The sequence below is a fragment of the Xenopus tropicalis genome, chromosome 5, assembly GCF_000004195.4.
Source record: "Xenopus tropicalis strain Nigerian chromosome 5, UCB_Xtro_10.0, whole genome shotgun sequence".
Lineage (NCBI taxonomy): Eukaryota > Metazoa > Chordata > Amphibia > Anura > Pipidae > Xenopus > Xenopus tropicalis.
Genome location: NC_030681.2, coordinates 154,260,128 through 154,287,281, shown reverse-complemented (window position 1 = coordinate 154,287,281; position 27,154 = coordinate 154,260,128). Strand labels below are relative to the sequence as shown.

The following is a 27,154-nucleotide window of genomic DNA, read 5'->3' as shown; positions in this document are numbered from 1 at the left end:
GGCCAATTCTAAGAAACTTTTCAACTGGTCTTCATTTTTTTTTTTTATTATTTGCCTTCTTCTTCCGACTCTTTGCAACTTTCAAATGGGGGTCACTGACCCCGGCAGCCAAACCCTATTGCTCTGTGAGGCTCCAGTTTTATTATTATTGTTACTTTATATTCCTTATCTTTTTCTTCAGGCCCCTCCCCTATTCATATACCAGCCTCTCATTCAAACCCCTCCCTGGTTGCTAAGGTAATTGGAGCCCTAGCAACAGGATAACTGACCACGGCAGCCAAAACCTATTGCTCTGTGAGGCTCCAGTTTTATTGTTAGTTACTTTTTACTCCTTATCTTTCTACTCAGCCCCTCTCCTATTCATATATCAGTCACTCTCTCAAACTACTGCCTGGTTACTAAGGTAATTTGGACCCTAGCAACCAGATAACTGCTGAAATTCCAAACTGGAGAACTGCGGAACAAAAAGTACAATTAAAAAAGTAACTACCAGTAATAAAAAATGAAGACCAATTGCAAATCATCTCAGAATATTACTCTCTACGTCAGCGATTCCCAACCAGTGGCTCGGGGGCAACATGTTGCTCACCAACCTCTCTGATGTTGCTCCCAGTGGCCTCAAACTTGGGCTACTAATTAACCAATCTGAGTCCTTATTGGTCACCTACTAGGAAGGTTTTTGTGCTTGTGATGCTCCCCAGCCTTTGCTTACAGGTCAAAAAAAAAAAGCTTCAAGGTGAACTTCCCCTTTAAAGCAGGGACTGGTGTGCAGGATGTATAATCTGTGTAAGGCACACTCCCCGGTATCGAGCTGCAGTTCATTAGGACAGGATTTCTTCCAATAAGTCCAGTCTATACTAGTGTATGGGTTCTGCCCTACCCCTCCCTGCCTGCCTCCCACACAACAAGGTCATTTTGTCAATATTACTCTTCTGATAAAATGTACGTGAATTTAGTTTCCCTTTAATCACTATGACTGGAAAACCGACAGCACTCCCAGATCCAAGCCCAGCGTCTGACATTCCCCTACAGAAAGCCATATATTTACACAGTACAGAAAATACAGTGTATGTACTGAACCAGCCGCTGCCATTCAAGCCCACACCTTCACTTGAAGAGGCCAGTGCAATTAAAGGGGAAGTTAAACATCCCACATACTTCAGATTCCTGTTATCTGAGCAGCTTTTCAACTAGTGCTTCACTCCATATTGACACTGACATTTTTGCCTTTAGATGCTGCTCATTCAAAATAAATAAAGGTTAATCAATAAAAATACTGTAAGTGTGTTTAACCCTTTGCAGCCAAGCTATGTAAAACATACAGAGCCGGACACGTTTATTGACCTGGGACACTTGTTCTTATCCTTTATGCCAGTAAACAAGTGAAATGATAAGGTAGGCAATACAAGGAAACAATAACAATAAAATTGTTGCCTAAGCAGAGCTCGGCTGCGGGGGGGGGGGGGGGGGGGAAGCTGGGAAGAGGCAGAAGGTGAAGGGAAATAACTGAAAATCTAAATAAAAAAAAATTTGAAAAGACGCTATAAATAACACAGCCTATGACATAATAAAAGTTATCTGAACAGTGAAGTGGCGCTTTGACAGTAGGTAAACATGTAGCACTGAGCGGCACTATAGAAATTTAATATATTTACTCAACTTGCAACCTGAACCTACCTGACCTGTGGGCCATTACGCCTGTTACTTACCTAAAGGCTTAATAACAGGGGTGGGGGCAGATCCAGAGTCACAGGCGTGGCAGGATCAAAGTGCCTGTCTCTATAGGCTCCCACGGAGCGTGTTACTCACCCGCGATAGATCCCTGGTACCATCAGCAACTAACTGCCCCAGAATGCCTTTCTACCGGCACACGTAGGAATCCAGCACCACAAAACACTTGCTAGTTTATCCCGTGAGGATAACATGGTACAGGTATGGGATCCCTTATTCGGAAACCCATTATCCAGAAAGCTCTGAATTATGGAATGCCGTCTCCCATAGACTCCATTTTAATCAAATAATTCAGAATTTTAAAACCGATTTCCTTTTCTCTGTAATAATAAAACAGTACCTGTACTTGATCCCAACTAAGATATAATTACCCCTTATTGGGGGCAGAACAGCCCTATTGGGTTTATTTAATGGTTAAATGATTCCCTTTTCTCTGTAATAATAAAACAGTACCTGTACTTGATCCCAACTAAGATATAATTACCCCTTATTGGGGCAGAACAGCCCTATTGGGTTTATTTCATGGTTAAATGATTCCCTTTTCTCTGTAATAATAAAACAGTACCTGTACTTGATCCCAACTAAGATATAATTACCCCTTATTGGGGGCAGAACAGTCCTATTGGGTTTATTTAATGGTTAAATGATTCCCTTTTCTCTGTAATAATAAAACAGTACCTGTACTTGATCCCAACTAAGATATAATTAATCCTTATTGGATGCAAAACAATCCTATTGGGTTTAATTAATGATTTATTGATTTTTTTAGTAGACTTAAGGTATGGAGATCCAAATTATGGAAAGACACCTTATCCGGAATACCCTTGGCCGCGAGCATTCTGGATAACGAGTCCTATACCTGTACCACAACTACACTACACTACTGCACTACAACTCCCAGCATGCCTTCAGGAGTCAGAGGCATAAGGGGGGAACGTTGTAAGTGCCAACTTCCTAGAAATCATAGCAGAAATGGGGGGAAGCGAGGTCCCACTGTGCATTAAGCCGTATCCACCCAGCCGTTACTCACATTACTGCCAGCAGCAGCAAACACACAGCCAATCCCCACACAGCTCATTGTGTCAGTGTGTGTGTGTATGTATGTGTCAGTGTGTGTGTGTGTGTGTATGTATGTGTCATTTTGTGTATATATGTATGTGTCATTGCATGTGTGTGTGTATCATTGCGTATGTGTCAGTGTGTGTGTGTGTGTGTGTCAGTGTGTGTGTGTGTGTGTGTGTATGTATGTATGTGTCAGTGTGTGTGTGTGTGTGTGTGTCATTGTGTGTATATATGTATGTGTCATTGCATGTGTGTGTGTATCATTGCGTACGTGTCAGTGTGTGTGTATGTATGTGTCAGTGTGTGTGTGTGTGTGTGTGTCATTGTGTGTATATATGTATGTGTCATTGCATGTGTGTGTGTATCACTGCGTATGTGTCAGTGATATGTATGTGTGTGTGTGTGTGTGTGTATCATTGCGTATGTGTCAGTGTGTGTATATATGTATGTGTCATTGCTTAGGCAGACAAGTATGAGGCTGTAGGAGCAAGCATGAGCGTCTCTATCCCCGGGGAATAATGCGAGGGCGAGGCCGGCACAGTAATCATGTGGGAGCCACACCCAGCACCCTTACACAGCCTGGCACTGCCCGGGTATCCGACTCTTTATCCCATTATTATTCCCCCGGCACAGCGCTGAGAGCTGAATGGGGCACACAGTGCGCTTCTCACATACGGTTATTGGCGCAAATACACTGTGTGTGGGTGCAACTGCCTAGCCGGGAACTAGCCGCCGTGTCAATGCCAACACCATGCCGGCAGCCACATATATGGCCGCACCTATCCCTGCTCTAATTTACTTACATAAACACGGAAGGTGAATATTTTTTGCTGCTCACTTTGTGTGTGGCAAATATTTAACCCTTCCAAAACCTAATTAGCATACGCAAATAAGGATTCAGATTTGGTTCGGTATTCGGCCGAATCCTTTACGAAGAATTAGGGGGTTCGGCCGAATCCAAAAAAGTGGATTCAGTGCATCCCTATTGCAAAATGAATATGATTTTACATTCACAAATGTTAATTTACTGATTTAGACATTGATATTCTGAGACAATTTGCCATTGATCTTCAATTATCTAGCAGCTCTCCATTTGGTATTTTAGCAACTATCTGGTTGCTAGGGTCTTATTTACCCTAGCAACCAGGCTGTGGTTTAGACGAGAGATATAAATATGAGTAGTAGAGAGCATAGTATAGTAAGATATGTAATAAAAAGTAACAATAATAATAAAATTGTAGCCTTATAGAGCTGCCAGGGTCAGTGACCCCCATTTGAAAGCTGCAAAGAGTCAGAATGGGGTGACAAATAATTAAAAAACTATACAAAGTAATGAAAACCAATTGCAAAGTTGCTAGGAATCAGGCATTCAATAACATACAAAAAGTTAACGAAAACGTAAACCACCCCTTTAAAATGGCAACTGTTGGGGGACAGGATTAAAGGACAAGTTAACCCCGGATCCTATCCTGATGAATAGGGCAGGGCTTAGATGGACCAGTAGTGGTGCCTGGGGGACCCATTCCCAGCCCATAACACATAACACAAGCACTTGTACCCATGACACAGTTACCCAAAATATCCCAGCAAGTCATGTGCCCGAGTGTGACGCACAGAGCCGGGTGCTGGCTAAGCACAAGCCCAGCTGGCCCACCTACACTGGCCACGGGCCCCGCCGCAGCGCACACAAAAGGAAATTGTACTGGCACGGCCAGGGGAATGGGGAGGGACCTCAAAAACACATAATGGACAAAGGCAGATTTTATTTTTTTACTTGAAAGGCCAAGTTCACAGGGGTAATAATGCTAAAGGGGAAACAAAGGACAGAGGTCTGGCCTTGTACAGCCCCATTCATTGCCTCAATGCTCCATGGGAAATAGCTATGGCACTACTGCCCGGGGGGGGGGGGGGGGCACAGAGTAAGGGGAAGGCACCCCCTTCCCGGTCTCGGTGGTACAGGTACAGGACCCATTATCCAGAATGCTCAGGACCTGGGTTATTCCGGATAAGGGGTCTTTCTGTAATTTGGATCACTATACTTTAAGTCTACTGAAAAATCAGTTTAACCATTTAATAAACCCAATAGGGCTGTTCTGCCCCCAATAAGGGGTAATTATATCCTAGTTGGGATCAAGTACAGGTACTGTTTTATTATTACAGAGAAAAGGGAATCATTTAACCATGAAATAAACCCAATAGGGCTGTTCTGCCCCAATAAGGGGTAATTATATCTTAGTTGGGATCAAGAACAGGTACTGTTTTATTATTACAGAGAAAAGGGAATAATTTAACCATGAAATAAACCCAATAGGGCTGTTCTGCCCCCAATAAGGGGTAATTATATCTTAGTTGGGATCAAGTACAGGTACTGTTTTATTATTACAGAGAAAAGGGAATCATTTAACCATGAAATAAACCCAATAGGACTGTTCTGCCCCAATAAGGGGTAATTATATCTTAGTTGGGATCAAGTACAGGTACTGTTTTATTATTACAGAGAAAAGGGAATCATTTAACCATTAAATAAACCCAATAGGGCTGTTCTGCCCCCAATAAGGGGTAATTATATCTTAGTTGGGATCAAGTACAGGTACTGTTTTATTATTACAGAGAAAAGGGAATCATTTAACCATGAAATAAACCCAATAGGACTGTTCTGCCCCAATAAGGGGTAATTATATCTTAGTTGGGATCAAGTACAGGTACTGTTTTATTATTACAGAGAAAAGGGAATCATTTAACCATTAAATAAACCCAATAGGGCTGTTCTGCCCCCAATAAGGGGTAATTATATCTTAGTTGGGATCAAGTACAGGTACTGTTTTATTATTAAAGAGAAAAGAGAATCATTTTAAAATCTAAGTTACGTAATTAAAATGGAGGCTATGGGAGATGGCCTTATTGCAATTTGGAGCTTTCTGGATAAGGGATCCCGTACCCGGGGCCAGAGGGATGGTCAAGCTTACAGCAGCTGAAGGGGAAGCTCAGAGAGCCCATAATGCTGCCATAGATGAGAAGCAGCACAGCCAGAGACAAGGCATTTGCCCCTTGGGGGGGGGGGGGGGGGGTGTTGGTGCCCTTTGGGGCAAAGCTCTGCTACAAGCACATCCCATAATAGAAAACAGAAGTTTAGCATTGGCAATGGCGGCGCTTGTTTCGGCAATTAACATTCCATTAATATGAGATCACTTTGTCCTTCTCAGGCCGGTCCAGGAAAGCACTTTATTATTCCCCTCCAACTGCTCCGTATCTAGGGCAGGGGCCCCCACCCCGCCGCAGCCCCCCACCCAATGCTGCCAATTAAAGGAACAGCAAGGACAGAGATATATATCTATATAGGGATTGCATCTATCCAATGAGCTTCTAGAACTATTATTTAGACAACAAATGCCCTGTTTTATTTCCATTCTATAGTTCTGTAAAGAGCCATGAATGACGTTGGGCCCCAATTTACCTTCTTGTGTAAAAACTACACCCATTGTATGCCACAGAGCTTACCTGGTATGAGCTATATAAAGATGTGCCCTATTTGGGGTGGAATGGTTGCCCCCATAGCAACACTGCAGCTTATTTATATAAGTGATACTCAAGCAACTAAAGTAAAAGGCGCAGTTTATACCAGTGACTGATAACAGTACATAGCAACTTTGCAACTGGTCTTCATTATTTGTCTTTTATTGCCTCTCTCTTCTTCTACTGTCCAGCTTTCAAATAGGGGGTCACTGACCCCGGCAGCCAGAACTCTGTGAGGCTCCAGTTTTATTGTTATAGTTACTTTATATTACTTATCTTTCCATGCAGGCCCTCTGCTATTCATATTCCCGTCCCTTGTTTAAACCATTGCCTGGTTACTAGGGTAAAAAAGACCCTAGCAACCAGATAGCTGCTAAAATATTAAATGGAGAGCTGCTGAACAAAAAGCTAAATAACTAAAAAAACTCATAAAAAATGAAGACCCATTGTCTCCTACAACATACTGAATGTTAATTTAAAGTACACCTGGCTACACAAGCCTTCCCTTTAGGAAGTTCTATTTCCTGTTTGTTAGGGGAAGTGACATATCCGGGGGATTCCACTTTCTTTGGGGTTATTAGTAGCCCAAAGGAAAGACTCAAGCCTGTGGACACATCCTAAGAATTCAGAGATGGGCAATACAGAGACATTGGCACAACAGCTGGGGGGCTGCCATTGGTGCGCTACTCTGGAAGACAAGGAATGGAGGGCCTATCCGCTTTCCCACTTACAGTACGAGATGTTATGTGACCCAATGAGTAGCCTGGGGGGACAGGGTCGCCCTGCCCGGAATGTTCTTTGTTCCCCCCTATGCACACAACTCGTTTTACACAAAGAGCGAGACACATTTATTCTCATCGAGCCAATATGGCCGCCGGTGTTGCCACTTGATCTGTTTGCTTTATAAATGACGGTAAATAATTGAGAAGGTTGTTACATTATTTGTGAGCTGCGCTAAATACAGGGGAAAAGAGGGATATCAAAGGAGAAAGAAAGGTATAAACACTGGGGGGGAGGGCATAATGTTAGCCCCCCCCCCAAAGATTGTAACCACTTACCCAATACCCCGGGGGACGGTGCTCCTGTTAGCAGACAACCGCACCAACCTGGGGTATCAGTTAAGTGATTACAATCACAGGTGGGTGCCTAACATTGTGCACCCCCCCCCCCCGCCATTAATAGGTGCAGTTCGTTCAGGGACCCCATCAATGAGCCGATGCGGTCCCCGATCCAACTAAATTTTTTAACCTGCCCGATCGAGATATGGCCGATTTCAGGCCAGATGTCGGTTGGACAGGCCCGTTGTTAGTGCCCCATACACGGGCCAATAAGCTGCCGGGTCTAAGGGACCCAAATCGGTGGCTAGAATCGGCCAGTGTATGGCCCCCTTTACTGTACCAACACACAGGTTCTTCAAGTGCAGGGCAGCAGTACATTATATTTTAGACTTTTTTGCATTACTGTTCCTTTAAGAACCAATGTACACCCCCCCCCCCCCCCCCGAATAGTTAAAAATACATCCAACAAGGATTTTTTTTTGCAAAGGAAATAAAATATGAACAAACCCACAGACAGAAATGGGCCAATCGGGTTACCTAGGAAACAGATCCACTTTAGTCATTTTTCTGAAGTCACAGTATAATCTGCCCCCTTGTCAAATCCCATTGAGTTACTTATGCGAAACCAAGTCGGGCAAACGTTACCCAAGCGGGGTGTATATAGATGGTATATTCCCACTCACCCCTCTGGCCGCTCATGGTACAGCCCTGGGCACAGCAAGCCACACACAGTTGCCGGGCAGGGGGTTGTTCACCTTTACATGATCTTTTAGTATAACGTAGTGAGTGCTATTCTGAGATGATTTGCAATTGGTCTTCATTTTTTATTACTGGTAGTTTTTTATTATTTTACTTTTTGTTTCGCAGCTTGGAGTTTCAGCAGTTCATCTGGTTGCTAGGGTCCAATTAACCTTAGTAACCAGGGAGTGGTTTGGTTAAGAGCCTGATATATGAATAGGAGAGGGGCTGAATAAAAAGATAAGTAATAAAAAGTAACAATAAAACTGGAGCCTCACAGAGCAATGGTTTCTGGCTGCCGGGGTCAGCGACCCCCATTTGAAAGGTGTAAGGAGTTAGAAGACAAATATTTAAAAATAAAACTATAATAATGAAGACCAATTGAAAAGTTGCTTAGAATTAGCCATTCTATCACATATTTAAGGTTAAGCTTAATATTAAGGATAATTGGGAATAGTGGAGCACTGAATGGCAGCTATTGGCTCTACTAAACTCCCTGTATAATAACATTACACGTGTATCACAGGTCTCACCTCACAGCAGTGCAGCTAGGCAAGGATTACAGTGAAATGAACATTAGTTGTGCCAGGGGTCCGGCTACTGGTTCTGAGTCTAACTAGTATCCCAGCCAGTACAGACAGAGCCAGCCATTAGACCTTGTTACAGGGAGAGAACAAGGGCACACATAGGTACTGTTTATTCCTCAGACAAAGCAGCGGCTAAAGGACAAGTCAACCCAAAATACATCTTTACACTAATAAAATATAATTCTATGCCACTATGCAATATACATTCATTACAAATGTGCAATGGTTTGTGACTTATATGTACAGGTATCGGACCCCTTATCCGGAAACCCATTATCCAGAAAGCTCTGAATTACGGAAAGCCCATCTCCCATAGACTCCATATTAATCAAATAATGCAAAATTTTAAAACTGATTACCCTTTTCTCTGTAATAATAAAACAGTGTCTTCTAATTGATCCCAACTAAGATATAAATAATCCTTATTGAATGCAAAACACTCCTATTGGGGTTAATTATTGTACTATTGATTTTTTTGCAGACTTAGGGTATGGAGATCGAAATTACGGAAAGACCCATTATCCGGAATACCCTTGGTCCCGAGCATTCTGGATAAGGGGTCCTATACCTGTATATATAATTGCTATTAGCAGCAGTGAATAGAACCATGGGGGGGGGGTTACACGGCTTCACTCCCCTACAGGAAACATCATATCCTTCTGCTGAACAGCTGTAAGGGTCCTGCCCCACCGCTCAATGGCCCATTGATAAATATCTCCCACGGGGTCTCTGCCTCTTCTACTATCAGCCCCTGCCAGCCGCCAATGCGCATAAGATGGCACGCATTCAAGGCTGAACGTGCAGTTATTTTGGTGGAATGGCGGCTGATTACAAGGATACACTGGGGTCATTTCCAAGCAGTGATACTAAGTGCAGAGGCGGGCGGGAATAGCCAATCTCCATTATCACTCCAACTTGCAGCGCAATATCACTCCAACTTGCAGCGCAGCAGTAAAGTGTGCCTGAGTCTGAGCTTTCAGAAGGAGCCAGCGCTACACATTAGAACTGCTTTCAGCTAACCTATTGTTTCTCCTACTCCCATGTAACTGGAGGAGTCCCAAGCCGGACTTGGATTTCTTACAATTGAGTGCTATTCTGATACCTACTGCGAGCTGCTATCTTGCTCCGGGGCCCTGTAGATAATGTCCCGGATGATCCCAGCAGACAGATGTTCACAGATAATATCCCAAATGCGCAGGGAAGGAACTCAGTAGCCACAGACTTATTGATCATATCCGGAAGGAACAAGAGCTTTGAATATTTTATTCTGAGTAGAGGAACAATTCCAGGAGCCACACTCAAATGAAGTGGGAGGATATTGAGGTAGCCACAGGCTTGTAGCCCCCATCCCAAATGTACTAGGAGGTGGGCTCTCAGAAACCACGGGCTTGTATAGAATACCCCCGGCAATACAGAATACCCCCGGCAATACAGAATACCCCCGGCAATACAGAATACCCCCGGCAATACAGAATACCCCCGGCAATACAGAATACCCCCGCAAGAGCAGAGCAGGCAGCTTGTACATAATAGCCCAACTGACCCAGAAAGAGGGAAATTTGGGAAGCACAGAAACACTGCCTAAATATAGATCTACCTTTCATCTCCTTCGGCTCAGATTTCAAGGCTGTTCCATGGGCACCTTCCAGACATGGGGGGGGGAACTACTGAAGCCCCCGGCGTCACACAGACAGCCCAAGGCTGGGGAACACGTGGTTAAAGGCTTTGTTTTGCTTTCTTTATACTCTAATAATTAGTTTCTGAATACAACAGAACTCTGGCAACGGTTTCCTAAATCACAAATGGTTACATTGTTGAATGAAGATAATGACCTCTGTTTAAACAAACTCTTCCGTTACCTAAGCTGCCACCTTTTTTTAGGCTTTGAGATAAGGATCAGCTCATTATACAGATTAGTCTTTCGTGGACAGTTAATTTGTTTTTTCCTGTTCCTCCTCAAACAGTGACTTGACTGATTTAGAAGGTTTAAAAGTGAAAGCCGTAGCGATTCCTAATTAAACCAATATGCATAACATATGTCCTGCACACATTCTATTTATTGGCCTTATGTTAAAAAGGGAGGTATATTAACCCTTTAAAACTATATGTCCCATAAGCAAAATGATACAGCACAGGCCCGGGACTGGCAATCTGTGGGTTCAAGCAAATGCCAGAGGGGCTGCTGTAAGGTGCCACAGACAGTCACTATTTATTGGGCTGGGGGGGCTGTTTGTGCCTCTGGGTACTGGGAATGCCAGGGGGGCTGTAAGGTGCCACAGACAGTCACTATTTATTGGGCTAGGGGGGGGGGCTGTTTGTGCCTCTGGGTACTGGGAATGCCAGGGGGCTGTAAGGTGCCACAGACAGTCACTATTTATTGGGCTGGGGGGGCTGTTTGTGCCTCTGGGTACTGGGAATGCCAGGGGGGCTGTAAGGTGCCACAGACAGTCACTATTTATTGAGCTGGGGGGGCTGTTTGTGCCTCTGGGTACTGGGAATGCCAGGGGGGCTGTAAGGTGCCACAGACAGTCACTATTTATTGGGCTGGGGGGGGGCTGTTTGTGCCTCTGGGTACTGGGAATGCCAGGGGGGCTGTAAGGTGCCACAGACAGTCACTATTTATTGGGCGGGGGGGGGGGGCCTGTTTGTTCCTCTGGGTACTGGGAATGCCAGGGGGGCTGTAAGGTGCCACAGACAGTCACTATTTATTGGGCTGGGGGGGGCTGCTTGTGCCTCTGGGTACTGGGAATGCCAGGGGGGCTGTAAGGTGCCACAGACAGTCACTATTTATTGGGTTGGGAGGGCTGTTTGTGCCTCTGGGTACTGGGAATGCCAGGGGGGCTGTAAGGTGCCACAGACAGTCACTATTTATTGGGCTGGGGGGGGGCTGTTTGTGCCTCTGGGTACTGGGAATGCCAGGGGGCTGTAAGGTGCCACAGACAGTAACTATTTATTGGGCCGGGGGGGCTGTCTGGGCCTCTGGGTACTGGGAATATTTTTATTATCTCTCAGGAATGTTTTGAAAATTCAACATAATTTTTGGAATAGGGCAAATACACCAATGGGCGCAACTCACTAACTGCATGTACCAATCGCATGGAGAGAAAGCACCAGGGAAACCTGTGTGGGCACAAGGAAGCTGGCAGTGCCATACCATCGAAGGCACGAGCAGGTTATAGTGAGCGCAAGAATAAAGTGAAAGAGAAACTACAGGCCCTACATGTGAATCATGTTAATGGGGAAAACAACCTGCGCAGTGTTTCTGGCTGATTTCACTGTTTCCTCACTATTTACAGCAGTTTGTATGTGCCCAGCTGTGCTTCTTGGGCTCTGTACCCCAAGGGGATTATTTACCTATTGTCACTTAGGGTTCCTTTATATAGGACCAGGGCCCCATGGGGCAGCTTTATGCTCCTATAGGACCAGGCCCCGTGGGGCAACTTTATGCTTCTATAGGACCAGGCCCCGTGGGGCAGCTTTATGCTCCTAAAGGACCAGGCCCCGTGGGGCAGCTTTATGCTCCTAAAGGACCAGGCCCCGTGGGGCAGCTTTATGCTCCTAAAGGACCAGGCCCCGTGGGGCAGCTTTATGCTCCTAAAGGACCAGGCCCCGTGGGGCAGCTTTATGCTCCTAAAGGACCAGGCCATGTGGAGGCAGCTTTACACTCCAATAGGACCAGGCCCACAATATTAGCATGCACTGCCATAAGCTTGGCCTAAAGTTGCCACACAGATACATGGGTGCATAGAAGCATAGGGTGCACAGAAGCTATGCGCCCCAAGGCTTGAAGGGTCTGTTACCCCACAAACAAAGGGACTCCCATACTGCTTGCCACAGAGGAGCAGAAAGGAATGATTGGCATATTGGGCGAGCCTGTAGCTTTTGCCAGGGCATCACATTTCTGTTCCCAGCAGCACAATGGTGTAACATAAGGCACCAAAGCTGCCAGGAGCCGTCACTGGGCAGACATGTTCAGAGTGAGTCAGGTTATTTTGAGCTGTGAGCACATTCCCGGCTCAGCTGGCTATTGCACAAGGAGAAGAATGAGCAGAACCCGGGGGACACGGCTCCCACGGATCCTTCTAATACAGCAGAGAGCAAACCAAACAGTCCCAGAGCCCTTGCAATGTAACAATCAGGGTGCCGTGGGCCATTGTGCTGCCTATAAGCCAATGTATAAAACTTCTGTACCCAAACCTTCCATTGTTTAACTGCGACTGATCAGAAGCGGCAGTGGAACAAAGGAACGTGTGTTGGTATGAAGCAATCCTTGTGCTGGAATCTATACGGTACGGGCTCTGACGGATCCGGAGGGTGTAGCTATACATCACATGCTTACCCAGCAAGAAAAACTGCTTACAAAAGGCCCCGGTCGTGTCGACACCATGTAGCGCTATGGCACACAATGACAAGTTTCCGATAGGCGCACACGCGTGTAATGTTACTCCGTGTAGGAACCCTAAACCCTCGCCGCTACACCCCTGGTACCTGATAGCACAGCCATTGTATGAACACTTGTTATCATGGCGGTGACACTCATTACATATTGATAGTAGGTACAGAGGGAATGAGCTTGCAAATAACACATTAACCAGGCTCAGCCCATACGCAGAATGACTGGGTGCTGGGTGCATAGCCAGGGTTCTGCGCCCCAATGAGACTCGCTCGGTACTTTCTCACACAATCCAAGCTGCTTATTTTATCATCTGTGTCGTAACTAAAGCCCAATAAAAACCAGATGGCTCACTGGGAGTGAAGCAATCTATACAAATATGCTATTTAATAGCGGATTCCACGTCCAGCCCAGGGCAGGGCTCCCCCGAGGGCCGGCTATACCGGCTCCTAAGGCTGCTGCTACCTGGCAGTGCCCTAAATACCCTGGGATCAGTTCTATCATATGCCCAGAGACGCCAGTCAGGGTATTACTGCCAGTCTGAGCTTATAGCCTTACCTGCTGTATCTGGGGCTGCTATCGGCCATACATTGGCCTGTCCCCTACAGCAAAGCAAAAACAAGGCACTGGACCAGTTAGCCTAAAGTGGTGCAATTAGAACATGTCCGTTTTTTATTGAAAGAAAAAACATCTCCAGCCTGATGCGTTTCGTGCCAAAAGCTGGCACTTAATTATACAGAGTCTGGCTTGTGGGCAGAATGAATGGACACCATGCAAGGTATGGCCTCCTTTCTACTGTTCCATTTGTTCGGCCCAACAGCCCTGTCAAATAATATATATATATATATATATATATATGGCACAGGCAAGCTACCCCAGTCCAGTAGTTGTGGCCTAACAACACCCTAAGGAATAAGAGTAAAACCTACTACACCGGAACTTTATAATATACACCAGGGGCCAGTTTAGATTGCAGCAGTGCACTAGGGGTAGGGGTTTCCCTTGAGGGATTCCCATTATTTTAGTTACATGCAATTAAGGAACATCTAAGTAGCAATGCTGATTCCCAGGTACCAAGAGCTGAATACCCCACAGACAGTAGGCGGTGAATATTAAAAATGCCAGATGGGCAGTAGATGGGGGAGTCAGGACCCCCCTGGGCAGTAGATGGGGGAGTCAGGACCCCCCTGGGCAGTAGATGGGGGAGTCAGGACCCCCCTGGGCAGTAGATGGGGGAGTCAGGACCCCCCTGGGCAGTAGATGGGGGAGTCAGGACCCCCCTGGGCAGTAGATGGGGGAGTCAGGACCCCCCTGGGCAGTAGATGGGGGAGTCAGGACCCCCCTGGGCAGTAGATGGCGGAGTCAGGACCCCCCTGGGCAGTAGATGGCGGAGTCAGGACCCCCCTGGGCAGTAGATGGCGGAGTCAGGACCCCCCTGGGCAGTAGATGGCGGAGTCAGGACCCCCCTGGGCAGTAGATGGCGGAGTCAGGACCTCCCTGGGCAGTAGATGGCGGAGTCAGGACCAGCCTGGGCAGTAGATGGGGGAGTCAGGACCAGCCTGGGCAGAAGATGGGGGAGTCAGGACCAGCCTGGGCAGTAGATGGGGGAGTCAGGACCAGCCTGGGCAGTAGATGGGGGAGTCAGGACCAGTCTGGGCAGTAGATGGGGGAGTCAGGACCAGTCTGGGCAGTAGATGGGGGAGTCAGGACCAGCCTGGGCAGTAGATGGGGGAGTCAGGACCAGCCTGGGCAGTAGATGGGGGAGTCAGGACCAGTCTGGGCAGTAGATGGGGGAGTCAGGACCCCCCTGGGCAGTAGATGGGTTAGACTAGTTAGGAGGATACTCATTGGTGCATACAGAGAGCAGGCAGTGCAAGAAGCAGAAGCCTACATGATGAGTGGGGCCAGTCACTGATTTGGCCCTCAGACCGGGGCAGGAAGGGCTCAGGTGCTATAAGGCGGCTAGGGGGATTGTTGCCGTATGAAGGGATGGCTAGCCAAGCAAGGTCTGTGCGTCCCCGAGTGCGGCTCCTGGGAGCATTAGTTATGTGTCTGTGTAGGCGGAGTGGGGTGAATTAATCACCTCTCCTGGGGCAGGCGGCGGCGCTGCTGTTGTAGAATGCCAGTATCTGCCTGAAAGGAAAGTGCTAATCCACCAGTGAGGGCTGGGAACAGGGAGACGAATCCCAGCGACTATGGCTCTGTGAGCAGGTGACTCCTAACAGGGGTAACATAAGGTCTGTAGCCCACTGACATGTCTGTACATGGGGCAGTACAATGGTTACTTACTTCTAACTTGTCTGTGTGTGGCACAGACCTACCAGGCCCTATCAGCTGCCCATAGGGACCAGTCAATGTCCCCCTATCAGCTGCCCATAGGAACCAGTCAATGTCCCCCTATCAGCTGCCCACAGGGACCAGTCAATGTCCCCCTATCAGCTGCCCACAGGGACCAGTCAATGTCCCCCTATCAGCTGCCCACAGGGACCAGTCAATGTCCCCCTATCAGCTGCCCACAGGGACCAGTCAATGTCCCCCTATCAGCTGCCCACAGGGCCCAGTCAATGTCCCCAATATGCCCATAGGGCCCAGTCAATATGCCCATAGGGCCCAGTCAATATGCCCATAGGGCCCAGTCAATATGCCCATAGGGCCCAGTCAATATGCCCATAGGGCCCAGTCAATATGCCCATAGGGCCCAGTCAATATGCCCATAGGGCCCAGTCAATATGCCCATAGGGCCCAGTCAATATGCCCATAGGGCCCAGTCAATATGCCCATAGGGCCCAGTCAATATGCCCATAGGGCCCAGTCAATATGCCCCTATCAGCTGCCCATAGGGACCAGTCAATATGCCCCTATCAGCTGCCCATAGGGACCAGTCAATATGCCCCTATCAGCTGCCCATAGGGACCAGTCAATATGCCCCTATCAGCTGCCCATAGGGACCAGTCAATGTCCCCCTATCAGCTGCCCATAGGAACCAGTCAATATGCCCCTATCAGCTGCCCATAGGAACCAGTCAATATGTCCCTATCAGCTGCCCATAGGGACCAGTCTATATCCCCCTATCAGCTGCCCATAGGAACCAGTCAATATGTCCCTATCAGCTGCCCATAGGGACCAGTCAATGTCCCCCTATCAGCTGCCCATAGGAACCAGTCAATATGCCCCTATCAGCTGCCCATAGGAACCAGTCAATATGTCCCTATCAGCTGCCCATAGGGACCAGTCAATGTCCCCCTATCAGCTGCCCATAGGGCCCAGTCAATGTCCCCCTATCAGCTGCCCATAGGAACCAGTCAATATGCCCCTATCAGCTGCCCATAGGAACCAGTCAATATGCCCAATATGCCCACAGGGACCAGTCAATATGTCCCTATCAGCTGCCCATAGGGACAAGTCAATATGCCCCTATCAGCTGCCCATAGGGACCAGTCAACATGCCCCTATCAGCTGCCCATAGGGACCAGTCAATATCCCCCTATCAGCTGCCCATAGGGACCAGTCTATATCCCCCTATCAGCTGCCCATAGGAACCAGTCAATATGTCCCTATCAGCTGCCCATAGGGACCAGTCAATGTCCCCCTATCAGCTGCCCATAGGAACCAGTCAATATGCCCCTATCAGCTGCCCATAGGAACCAGTCAATATGTCCCTATCAGCTGCCCATAGGGACCAGTCAATGTCCCCCTATCAGCTGCCCATAGGGACCAGTCAATGTCCCCCTATCAGCTGCCCATAGGAACCAGTCAATATGCCCCTATCAGCTGCCCATAGGAACCAGTCAATATGCCCCTATCAGCTGCCCATAGGAACCAGTCAATATGCCCAATATGCCCACAGGGACCAGTCAATATGTCCCTATCAGCTGCCCATAGGGACAAGTCAATATGCCCCTATCAGCTGCCCATAGGGACCAGTCAACATGCCCCTATCAGCTGCCCATAGGGACCAGTCAATATCCCCCTATCAGCTGCCCATAGGGACCAGTCTATATCCCCCTATCAGCTGCCCATAGGAACCAGTCAATATGTCCCTATCAGCTGCCCATAGGGACCAGTCAATGTCCCCCTATCAGCTGCCCATAGGGACCAGTCAATGTCCCCCTATCAGCTGCCCATAGGAACCAGTCAATATGCCCCTATCAGCTGCCCATAGGGCCCAGTCAATATGCCCCTATCAGCTGCCCATAGGAACCAGTCAATATGCCCAATATGCCCACAGGGACCAGTCAATATGTCCCTATCAGCTGCCCATAGGGACAAGTCAATGTCCCCCTATCAGCTGCCCATAGGAACCAGTCAATATGCCCAATATGCCCACAGGGACCAGTCAATATGTCCCTATCAGCTGCCCATAGGGACAAGTCAATATGCCCCTATCAGCTGCCCATAGGGACCAGTCAACATGCCCCTATCAGCTGCCCATAGGGACCAGTCAATATGTCCCTATCAGCTGCCCATAGGGACCAGTCAATATGCCCATAGGGACCAGTCAATATGCCCATAGGGACAGCTGGCAATGCCCCATGTAGGTTAGTTGCCTACTGTCAGTTACCCATCAAACCCGAAGTTGCCCCTCTCAGATGACCCAAGGGGAGGAGCAAAGCCCCCCCCCCCCATAGCCAATGAGCCCACCCGGGCCCCCCTGCGCTTACCGATGGTAGAGATGAAGGTGGTGTTGAAGGCATCGTCCGAGAAGCGGAAGAGCACGCAGGTCTTGCCCACCCCGGAGTCCCCGATCAGCAGCAGCTTGAAGAGCAGGTCGTACGTCTTTTTCGCCATGGGCACTGTTTCCGTCTCACTCCCTCCGCCTGGGGCTGCGGCCTCGGCTCGGCCGGCTCCTCATACACGGGGGGGCGGGGAGGCCCAGCGGGGACGGGACGGGAGACTGTCCGGCCGGAGGGTGCCCCCAGCACCGGGTGAAGCACACGCACACACAGGGGAAAAGAGAAAGAAAGCCGGCGGCCCCACACCCAGCTCAGTGCGCTTCTCGGCTCGCTAAGTGCCGCCTGCTTGTCCCGGCCTCTTCCCACCTTCTCTGAGCCCCTCCTCTCCGGCCTCGCTGGGAGACTCCGGACAAAATGGCTATCCCTCCCACAGACTTTCCGCGTACTCACCACAGCTAGGCGCCGCCCACCGCGGGAGCGCGCAACCATACACTGGCTAAATGCAGGCCTCTCCCTAGGCCTCTGCGCGTCCCCACAGAGCAGGCACCGCCCACCGCGGGAGCGCGCAACCATACACTGGCTGAATGCTGGCCTCTGCGCGTCACCACACAGCAGGCACCGCCCACCGCGGGAGCGCGCAACCATACACTGGCTGAATGCTGGCCTCTGCGCGTCCCAACAGAGCAGGCACCGCCCACCGCGGGAGCGCGCAACCATACACTGGCTGAATGCTGGCCTCTGCGCGTCCCAACAGAGCAGGCACCGCCCACCTTGCGATGCAGTCAACAAAATGGCGGCCACTCCCCTCAGCCTGATGGTTTGCGCGCTACCGCCTGTCTCCTAAGGGATTTTTTTTTTCTTAATCCAACTTTATACATTAGGCAGTTACATGACAATCACGGTTCGGTACCAAAGTCAGACGGGGAGGGGCAGGGTTGCCAGGTTGGCGGGTTTTCCACCAAATTGGGCTACTTATTGGGCGGGTTTCCAAAGTACAAACCCAACAAGGTACAAATTTGGACTGTTTTTGGAGTCTTGGCAGGTTTGTAGTTTGGGAACTAGTCAAGGATTTGTTTCCCCTTGCATCTCAGTGCATGCTGGGTAATGTAGTTTGTCTCTTACAATTAGCCTACAGAATAAGATTAATATAAAACTACATTACCCAGCATGCAATTGGGTAGACAGAAGCTCCCTTTTCTATTCCTCTTTGCTGAAGCTGCAAAACTACAATAACCTCATGGACTGGGCACAGAGGGCAGGGAAACATCAGCCATGCCAGTAACTGGAGAGGAGGCATAGGGCAGGGGTAGTGCATACCTCCCAAAAATTTTGGCCACGCCCCAATTGCCACACCCCATTTTTAAAATAGTTAAAATAGTGCCCACGATGGCCCAATAGACAGCACCCCATAGAAAGTACCCTCCATACACAATGCCCCCATAGAAAGTGCCCCCATACACAGTAGCCCTCCTTACACAGTGCCCCCCCATACAGTGCCCCCCCATACAGTGCCCCCAATACACAGTAGCCCTCCTTACACAGTGCCCCCCATACACAGTGCCCCCCCATACACAGTAGCCCTCCTTACACAGTGCCCCCCATACACAGTGCCCCCCCATACACAGTAGCCCTCCTTACACAGTGCCCCCCCATACACAGTAGCCCTTCATACACAGTGCCCCCCATACACAGTGCCCCCCCATACACAGTAGCCCTCCTTACACAGTGTCCTCCCATACACAGTAGCCCTCCTTACACAGAGCCCCCCATACACAGAGCCCCCCCATACACAGTACCCCCCCCAATTGCCCCCATAGTGAGTACCTCATACATAGCGGCCCCCATTGCGGCCTCCATAGACTTCTTGGGCTCCCGCTCCTTATTCGGCTCCTCGTACGGCGGCGACAGGACCTTTTATAAGGTTGCGCCCGTGCGTACGTGTGTCGTCACACGTACGCACGGGCGCAACCTTATAAAAGGACCTGTCGCCGCCGTACGAGGAGCCGAAGAAGGAGCCGGAGCGATCCACTGTAGCCAGTGCGTCCCGCTGGCCTGGATAGTTTAATGAATGTTCTGCATTTCCATAATGCGGGACATTCATTGAACAATCGGGGACAGCGGGACGCGCTGTAAAAACCGGGACTGTCAAGCGAAAAGCGGGACAGTTGGGGGGTATGGTAGTGACTATACTCTTTAAAAAGGCAAGTTTTCCCATATATATACTCCCATATATTCCCATATTTTTTTCATTGCGCGTATTGGGCTATATTTGGGCTATTTTCAAAGAGGCTTTTGGCTAGTTTTGGGCTGGTATTAGAACTGACTTTGGCTGGTTTGGAAAAATAAATCTCACAACCCTGGGGAGGGGTCACCTAACGTACTTGCATCATGGTGAGGAGTTATTTTCCCAAAAAAGGGAAATGCCCCCCTTCCCACCATGCCCTTGTTCATTCCTGCCCTATGGGCTTCTACATTGACCCTTTACATAGGGTTAACAGTATTAAGTCTGAAGTGTTGCTCTCCAACCAGCACGGTATATTTATATATCTAGTTTGTCATAGTTCCAGTGAAGAAGTTAAAAACATGTCAATAAAGAAGGAAATCATGGGCAGCCAATTGTACCACCCAGGTCAACTTTATTTCAAATAAAGATTTATCATCCCTTTATTTCCTCTCTATATATTTACATGTAATACACAGTATATATATATATGTGGGAGCTTTTTATATTACCAATACTGTGGGAGCTGCAGAATAACTGGCACAGGTTATCTGAAGTGCAGATTCTCACACCCTAATCCAAGGCAAGCGCTGTTGGCAGTTTCAGTGGGCAGATATAAATGTGAACATGGGCAGTGGGGCTAATTTTCTCAAAGCGCTAAATTGCAAAAGTGCAGCTGCCCATAGCAACCAATCAGTAATAATATTAATAAAATGAAAATAAAAATGTGATTGGTTAAAATTGGAAATTTATTATATATCTTAGTTAAGGTGGCCATACACCTTACATCGGGCAGATCTCGATCTGGTAGTTTTAAAAATTTAGTCGGATCAGGGACCGAACCAACGGATGCCTATACCCTTGGTTCTAATTAGATCGTTTGGCCCCAGGGCCAAAAGACTGAATTAGACCGATATAGCCCACCCGTAGGTGGGGATATCAGGAGGAGATCCACTCGCTTGGCAACCTCACCAAGTGAGCGGATCTTAGTGTGTATGGCCACCTTTATTTGCCCCACTTTAATGATTTATAATTCAGAGTGGGCAGCTCTTCGTGGGGCCCTGTAATGATAAAGCTTCCAGACTGTGCCCCCTCCCTGTGTCACATATTCAGGTTACTTTTTAAGGTTGCACCCCCTGCTACAGTGTCTAGTTATTCAGGATTAGTACAGCTTCCTATGACATAAGGATACTGTTTATTTGCTAAGAAAATATCTACATCCTCTCTACCCCCCTGCGATGTGGGAAAGGCACAAGGCATGCAAATGTTCATTTAGGCAGAACTCGTGTGAACTGTGAGACACCGGACAGACCCACATAATCATTTATTCATTCCATAACAAATACTAAAAAGCAGTAAATGATTTGGAAACATCAAGACTCAGCGTGCCGTAAGGTTATGAGATAGTGCCGCATTGTAGTGAGGCACACACGTGGGACATTCGAAAGCACAGGGGACCAAATGGACCAATTAGCAGCACACATTCATGCTCCAACAACACAGACAGGCTGGACTGGAAGATTCCCCCCCATGCGTAGGCCTGCAACTTGTGCACAGGAATCCAGAGTTATGTGGACCCACCCCCCTTCCCCATAGTACCCTAGGTATGTATATCTTCTGCATGAGAAACAATAACAGCCACCAGAGGGGCACATCTGCAAGAGGACCAGTCATTGATGGGAAACAATAATTTTTTTACAAAAATCTATGTGGACTTGGAAAGGCATGAATGGGGGGTAAAAGTGCTGTGGTTGGGTAGTTCCTCTGTAAGTAGCTTAACAATATAGCAATGTAGGCTTTATACCCCCCCTGCAAAATAATCTTCAAAGGGGCCCGTCACTCACCACAAACCTTCCTGTCCCGCCTGCTCACTCACATAGGAAAGCAGCACGATGTCTCTACAGCTATAGAGGAAGCAAACCATGAGGTCTGAGCCCCCCAAAACAGCAGGTCTGCTTACTCTATACCAGGGATCCCCAACCTTTTATACCTGTGAGCCACATGCAAATGGAAAAAGTGTTGGGGAGCAACACAAGCATGGATAAAGTTCCTGGGGGTGCAAATAAGAGCTATAATTGGCTATTTGGTAGCCCCTATGTGGACTGGGAGCCTATAGAAGGCTCTGTTTGGCTTTACACTGGGTTTTACGCCACCAAAACTGGCCTCCAAGCCAGGAATTTAAAGATGGCAGCCTACTCTGAGGCCCCTGTGAGCAACATGCAAGGGCATGTATCTCACCAACCACTGGCTGGGGATCACTGCTCTATACTGGGTGTTACAGTTTAGTTACTAGTTCAATGGCTTTAGGGCTAACTAATACCCACCATATTATTACTATAAGGAAACAATAGGGTAACCAATGACATACCCCCATCAGGTTAACGCCTCTCATTTGGGCGCGCCCAATCAGCCAATTACAGAGGGGTTCTATGTCTGTGGTATTCTGCAGCTCTCATATAAATATCTGCTTTTACTGTGATTTAAGTAAATACAACAGATCATATGGGCCAGAAACGATTGCTTGCCTAATAGAAGCAAGTGCATGAAGGGGGTGGTGCTGGCAGCATGGTACCATGTAACGTGCTTCACCGCCATGTTTGATTTGGGCAGCGCATCCAGAGAAGGGTAGATAGGAAATCTTATCATTCTCTTAATTTCTGTACTCGCAGCGCCACACTCTTAGAAAAGGAAAAACGTGAAATATGCTATGTAAACTTCCTTATAAAGGGTAAAAAAAAAAAAAAAAGGTCACGCATGCGCACTAGGTAATAGTCGGTCACACTATCGAGACGCCATTGGTGACCGACGTGGGACACGCCCCTTTCTGCGGCTCTGCTCTGGGGTGGGAGTGGTCGTCGAGGATTGACGTGACGACAAGAAGTTCAAAGTCAGACACAAAGGAGAAAGTGCAGGAAGGGAGTGTTCGGCGCATGCGCAGACGGTAGTGGTGGGTCCGTGTGACAGAGATGGGTGCTGCCATGGAAACGCTGTCTGTGTGCGTCGCTCAAACTTACCCTGTCTGACAGGAGGGCCAGGGGCACAGTATGCGCTGTGTGAGTTGTAGTTCAGCAGCCTGAGTTTCCCAGAGACGTTGCCTCGGTCTATCTATCAATCAAAGGCTGTTTAGCAGCAATGGGCAGAATCCTAAGTGGACCCCACAGAACCCACTTACACCAGCCATGAGGGGGTGCCCCCCCCCTTTAACATTCCACTAAATGGGGTTCCTATTACCCAAAGCATTGGGGATCTGGAAAGCCTGCAGCCTGCCCTCTGCGGAACATTTCATATAATAATATTATTCACCCCTCTTACTAGGGTCACAGAGGCAGTCCGTTAGCCCGCACCTACAGCTGATAGGGGGCCTGTAATGCCCAGCGCACCCCCTGACTCTACTGGATTCCGTTTCCCCCAGTTCATATCTGACCCAACCCATTCAGGTAACGATCAGGGGAGCCATCAATCCGGCCCAGTAAGAAGGCCAAGGACAATATTGGGTCCTGGCAGCTTAGGAACCACTGGGATGGTTTTTCTATGTTTATGGTCTGTTTAAACGGGTTGATATAACTCAGCCTGCAGCCTTGTGCCTTTATATGGGCACAGAACCCCTCAGTGACTGCTAATATCCTTATCATTTACAGTAGGGGGTACATTATCCCTTATAATACATGAGTGATACTCAGAGTTCCCTGTATAACTCAGCCTGCAGCCTTGTGCCTTTATATGGGCACAGAACCCCTCAGTGACTGCTAATATCCTTATCATTTACAGTAGGGGGTACATTATCCCTTATAATACATGAGTGATACTCAGAGTTCCCTGTATAACTCAGCCTGCAGCCTTGTGCCTTTATATGGGCACAGAACCCCTCAGTGACTGCTAATATCCTTATCATTTACAGTAGGGGGTACATTATCCCTTATAATACATGAGTGATACTCAGAGTTCCCTGTATAACTCAGCCTGCAGCCTTGTGCCTTTATATGGGGGGCACAGAACCCCTCAGTGACTGCTAATATCCTTATCATTTACAGTAGGGGGTACATTATCCCTTATAATACATGAGTGATACTCACAGTTCCCTGTATAACTCAGCCTGCAGCCTTGTGCCTTTATATGGGCACAGAACCCCTCAGTGACTGCTAATATCCTTATCATTTACAGTAGGGGGTACATTATCCCTTATAATACATGAGTGATACTCAGAGTTCCCTGTATAACTCAGCCTGCAGCCTTGTGCCTTTATATGGGCACAGAACCCCTCAGTGACTGCTAATATCCTTATCATTTACAGTAGGGGGTACATTATCCCTTATAATACATGAGTGATACTCAGAGTTCCCTGTATAACTCAGCCTGCAGCCTTGTGCCTTTATATGGGGGGCACAGAACCCCTCAGTGACTGCTAATATCCTTATCATTTACAGTAGGGGGTACATTATCCCTTATAATACATGAGTGATACTCAGAGTTCCCTGTATAACTCAGCCTGCAGCCTTGTGCCTTTATATGGGGGGCACAGAACCCCTCAGTGACTGCTAATATCCTTATCATTTACAGTAGGAGGTACATTATCCCTTATAATACTCAAGGGATACTCAGTTACTCAGAGCCTTTATAGGGTCACAGTAGGGGAAGGTGTATTGTGAATATAAACTTATATCTATGGGCCAATGTACATATTTGCTACAAGAGCCAATAGGAGTTAGAAGCAATGTGTTACTGGGGATAGTTTCCCATTATTCCAGTGAATCCCAGTTTGGCCACGTATGAGAATGAACAGAGTAAGTTCCGCTGCTCCCCTCAGACAATCCCCATCTGTACTGCAGCCACAATAGTTCTCTGTAGCCATTGAAAAGAATATTTTCTATGAATTTATATTAAAATGATTTCACATGGAAGCGTCAGACTGTTCCTGAATGATAATAATTCTCCCATGGAGCGGAATAATGAGCCATTCATTGGTTTGGGGTTACTGTCCGTGTTTCCCACAGGGGGCAGCGCAGCGAGACCCGCTCTCCTTCATTACTGCCATAGTCAGGATTCTTCTGTCATCATTAATGAACCTCAGCAATTAGGGAGCTGGCACAGAGTGTGGCACTGCCCAGATAGCAGCTCGGGCACCCTGGGAAGTAAGGGGTTCACTGTGGGGCAGCTCACTGGCACAGGGACACATTAATATTCATGTTTTCTTTTGTAAGCTTACTGGGGCAGGGACTGATGGGAATGTGATAGGGACCTTAGATTGTAAGCTCACTGGGGCAGGGACTGGTGGGAATGGGATAGGGACCTTAGATTGTTAGCCCACTGGGGCAGGGACTGATGGGAATGTGATAGGGACCTTAGATTGTAAGCTCACTGGGGCAGGGACTGATGGGAATGGGATAGGGACCTTAGATTGTAAGCTCACTGGGGCAGGGACTGATGGGAATGGGATAGGGACCTTAGATTGTAAGCTCACTGGGGCAGGGACTGATGGGAATGTGATAGGGACCTTAGATTGTAAGCTCACTGGGGCAGGGACTGATGGGAATGTGATAGGGACCTTAGATTGTAAGCTCACTGGGGCAGGGACTGATGGGAATGTGATAGGGACCTTAGATTGTAAGCTCACTGGGGCAGGGACTGATGGGAATGGGATAGGGACCTTAGATTGTAAGCTCACTGGGACAGGGGCTGATGGGAATGTGATAGGGAACTTAGATTGTAAGCTCACTGGGGCAGCGACTGATGGGAATGGGATAGGGACCTTAGATTGTAAGCTTACTGGGGCAGGGACTGATGGGAATGTGATAGGGACCTTAGATTGTAAGCTTACTGGGGCAGGGACTGATGGGAATGGGATAGGGCCCTTAGATTGTAAGCTCACTGGGGCAGGGACTGATGGGAATGTGATAGGGACCTTAGATTGTAAGCTCACTGGGGCAGGGACTGATGGGAATGGGATAGGGACCTTAGATTGTAAGCTCACTGTGGCAGGGACTGATGGGAATGTGATAGGGACCTTAGATTGTAAGCTCACTGGGGCAGGGACTGATGGGAATGGGATAGGGACCTTAGATTGTAAGCTCACTGGGGCAGGGACTGATGGGAATGTGATAGGGACCTTAGATTGTAAGCTCACTGGGGCAGGGGCTGATGGGAATGGGATAGGGACCTTAGATTGTAAGCTCACTGGGGCAGGGGCTGATGGGAATGGGATAGGGACCTTAGATTGTAAGCTCACTGGGGCAGGGGCTGATGGGAATGGGATAGGGGCCTTAGATTGTAAGCTCACTGGGGCAGGGACTGATGGGAATGGGATAGGGACCTTAGATTGTAAGCTCACTGGGGCAGGGGCTGATGGGAATGTGATAGGGACCTTAGATTGTAAGCTCACTGGGGCAGGGGCTGATGGGAATGGGATAGGGACCTTAGATTGTAAGCTCACTGGGGCAGGGGCTGATGGGAATGTGACACGGTGGGACTGTGGGGGGGGGGGTGGCGTTACTCGAGCCTCGCCAGAATAATCTGATCCAATAAAGGGCACATGTGCAGGTGCGAGGGCAGAGGGACACTGAGCCCTTATTATTTGCGCACATTGGGGGGTGTTGCTGTGGGTCCCTGCTGAGGGATTGGCTGTAGCGGCAGGACAACTGTACAAACACAGATCTAAGGCGCCGCTGCGCCCATTTGTGTTGCACTTCCCTAGTTTGTTACACTAGGTCTCAGCACAGCAGCTGCTGAACTACAGTTCCCACAAGTCTCAGCGAGCGGCCGGTGTCTGGATTCCCCCTGATCTTGTCATGTTAGGGGACTGTGTGAGGGACAAGCCATAAGGAGCCTCCTGGTAGCGCCAGTCAGTGTACAGTACGGGGCTGTGTGGCACACACAATGGGTGCCCTGTTACTGGGCAGAGCAGCAACATGAATGGTTAGCTTATGGGTACAGTCTGGGTAGGGTGTCTGCAAGGCGATATTCCCTGATAGGGTGTAGGAGGGGGACTCGATCTCCTCTCTCAGTGTAACCCCCAAATGATACATGCACAAAGTAACACTATATTATATAGGCACAATGGAACCCCCAAATGATATATGCACAAAGTAACACTATATTATATCCAACGGAACCCCCAAATGATATATGCACAAAGTAACACTATATTATATAGGCACAATGGAACCCCCAAATGATATATGCAC

General features: G+C 48.2%; 1 protein-coding gene across 2 annotated transcripts in view; it reads right to left on the bottom strand.

Annotated features, from left to right (window-relative positions):
- rab10 (RAB10, member RAS oncogene family) overlaps positions 1-18,205 on the bottom strand; it is a 32,874-nt gene extending 14,669 nt beyond the window's left edge. Inside the window, exon 1 of one of the 2 annotated variants that reach the window (XM_031901511.1) lies at positions 17,744-18,205. In XM_031901511.1, coding sequence (XP_031757371.1) covers positions 17,744-17,870 — 127 coding nt within the window. In that variant the 5' untranslated portion in view covers positions 17,871-18,205. The remainder of the gene's footprint in view (positions 1-17,743) is intronic. The other variant, NM_001126746.1, reaches the window with a different exon arrangement.
- Between the last annotated feature and the right edge of the window lie 8,949 nt (positions 18,206-27,154).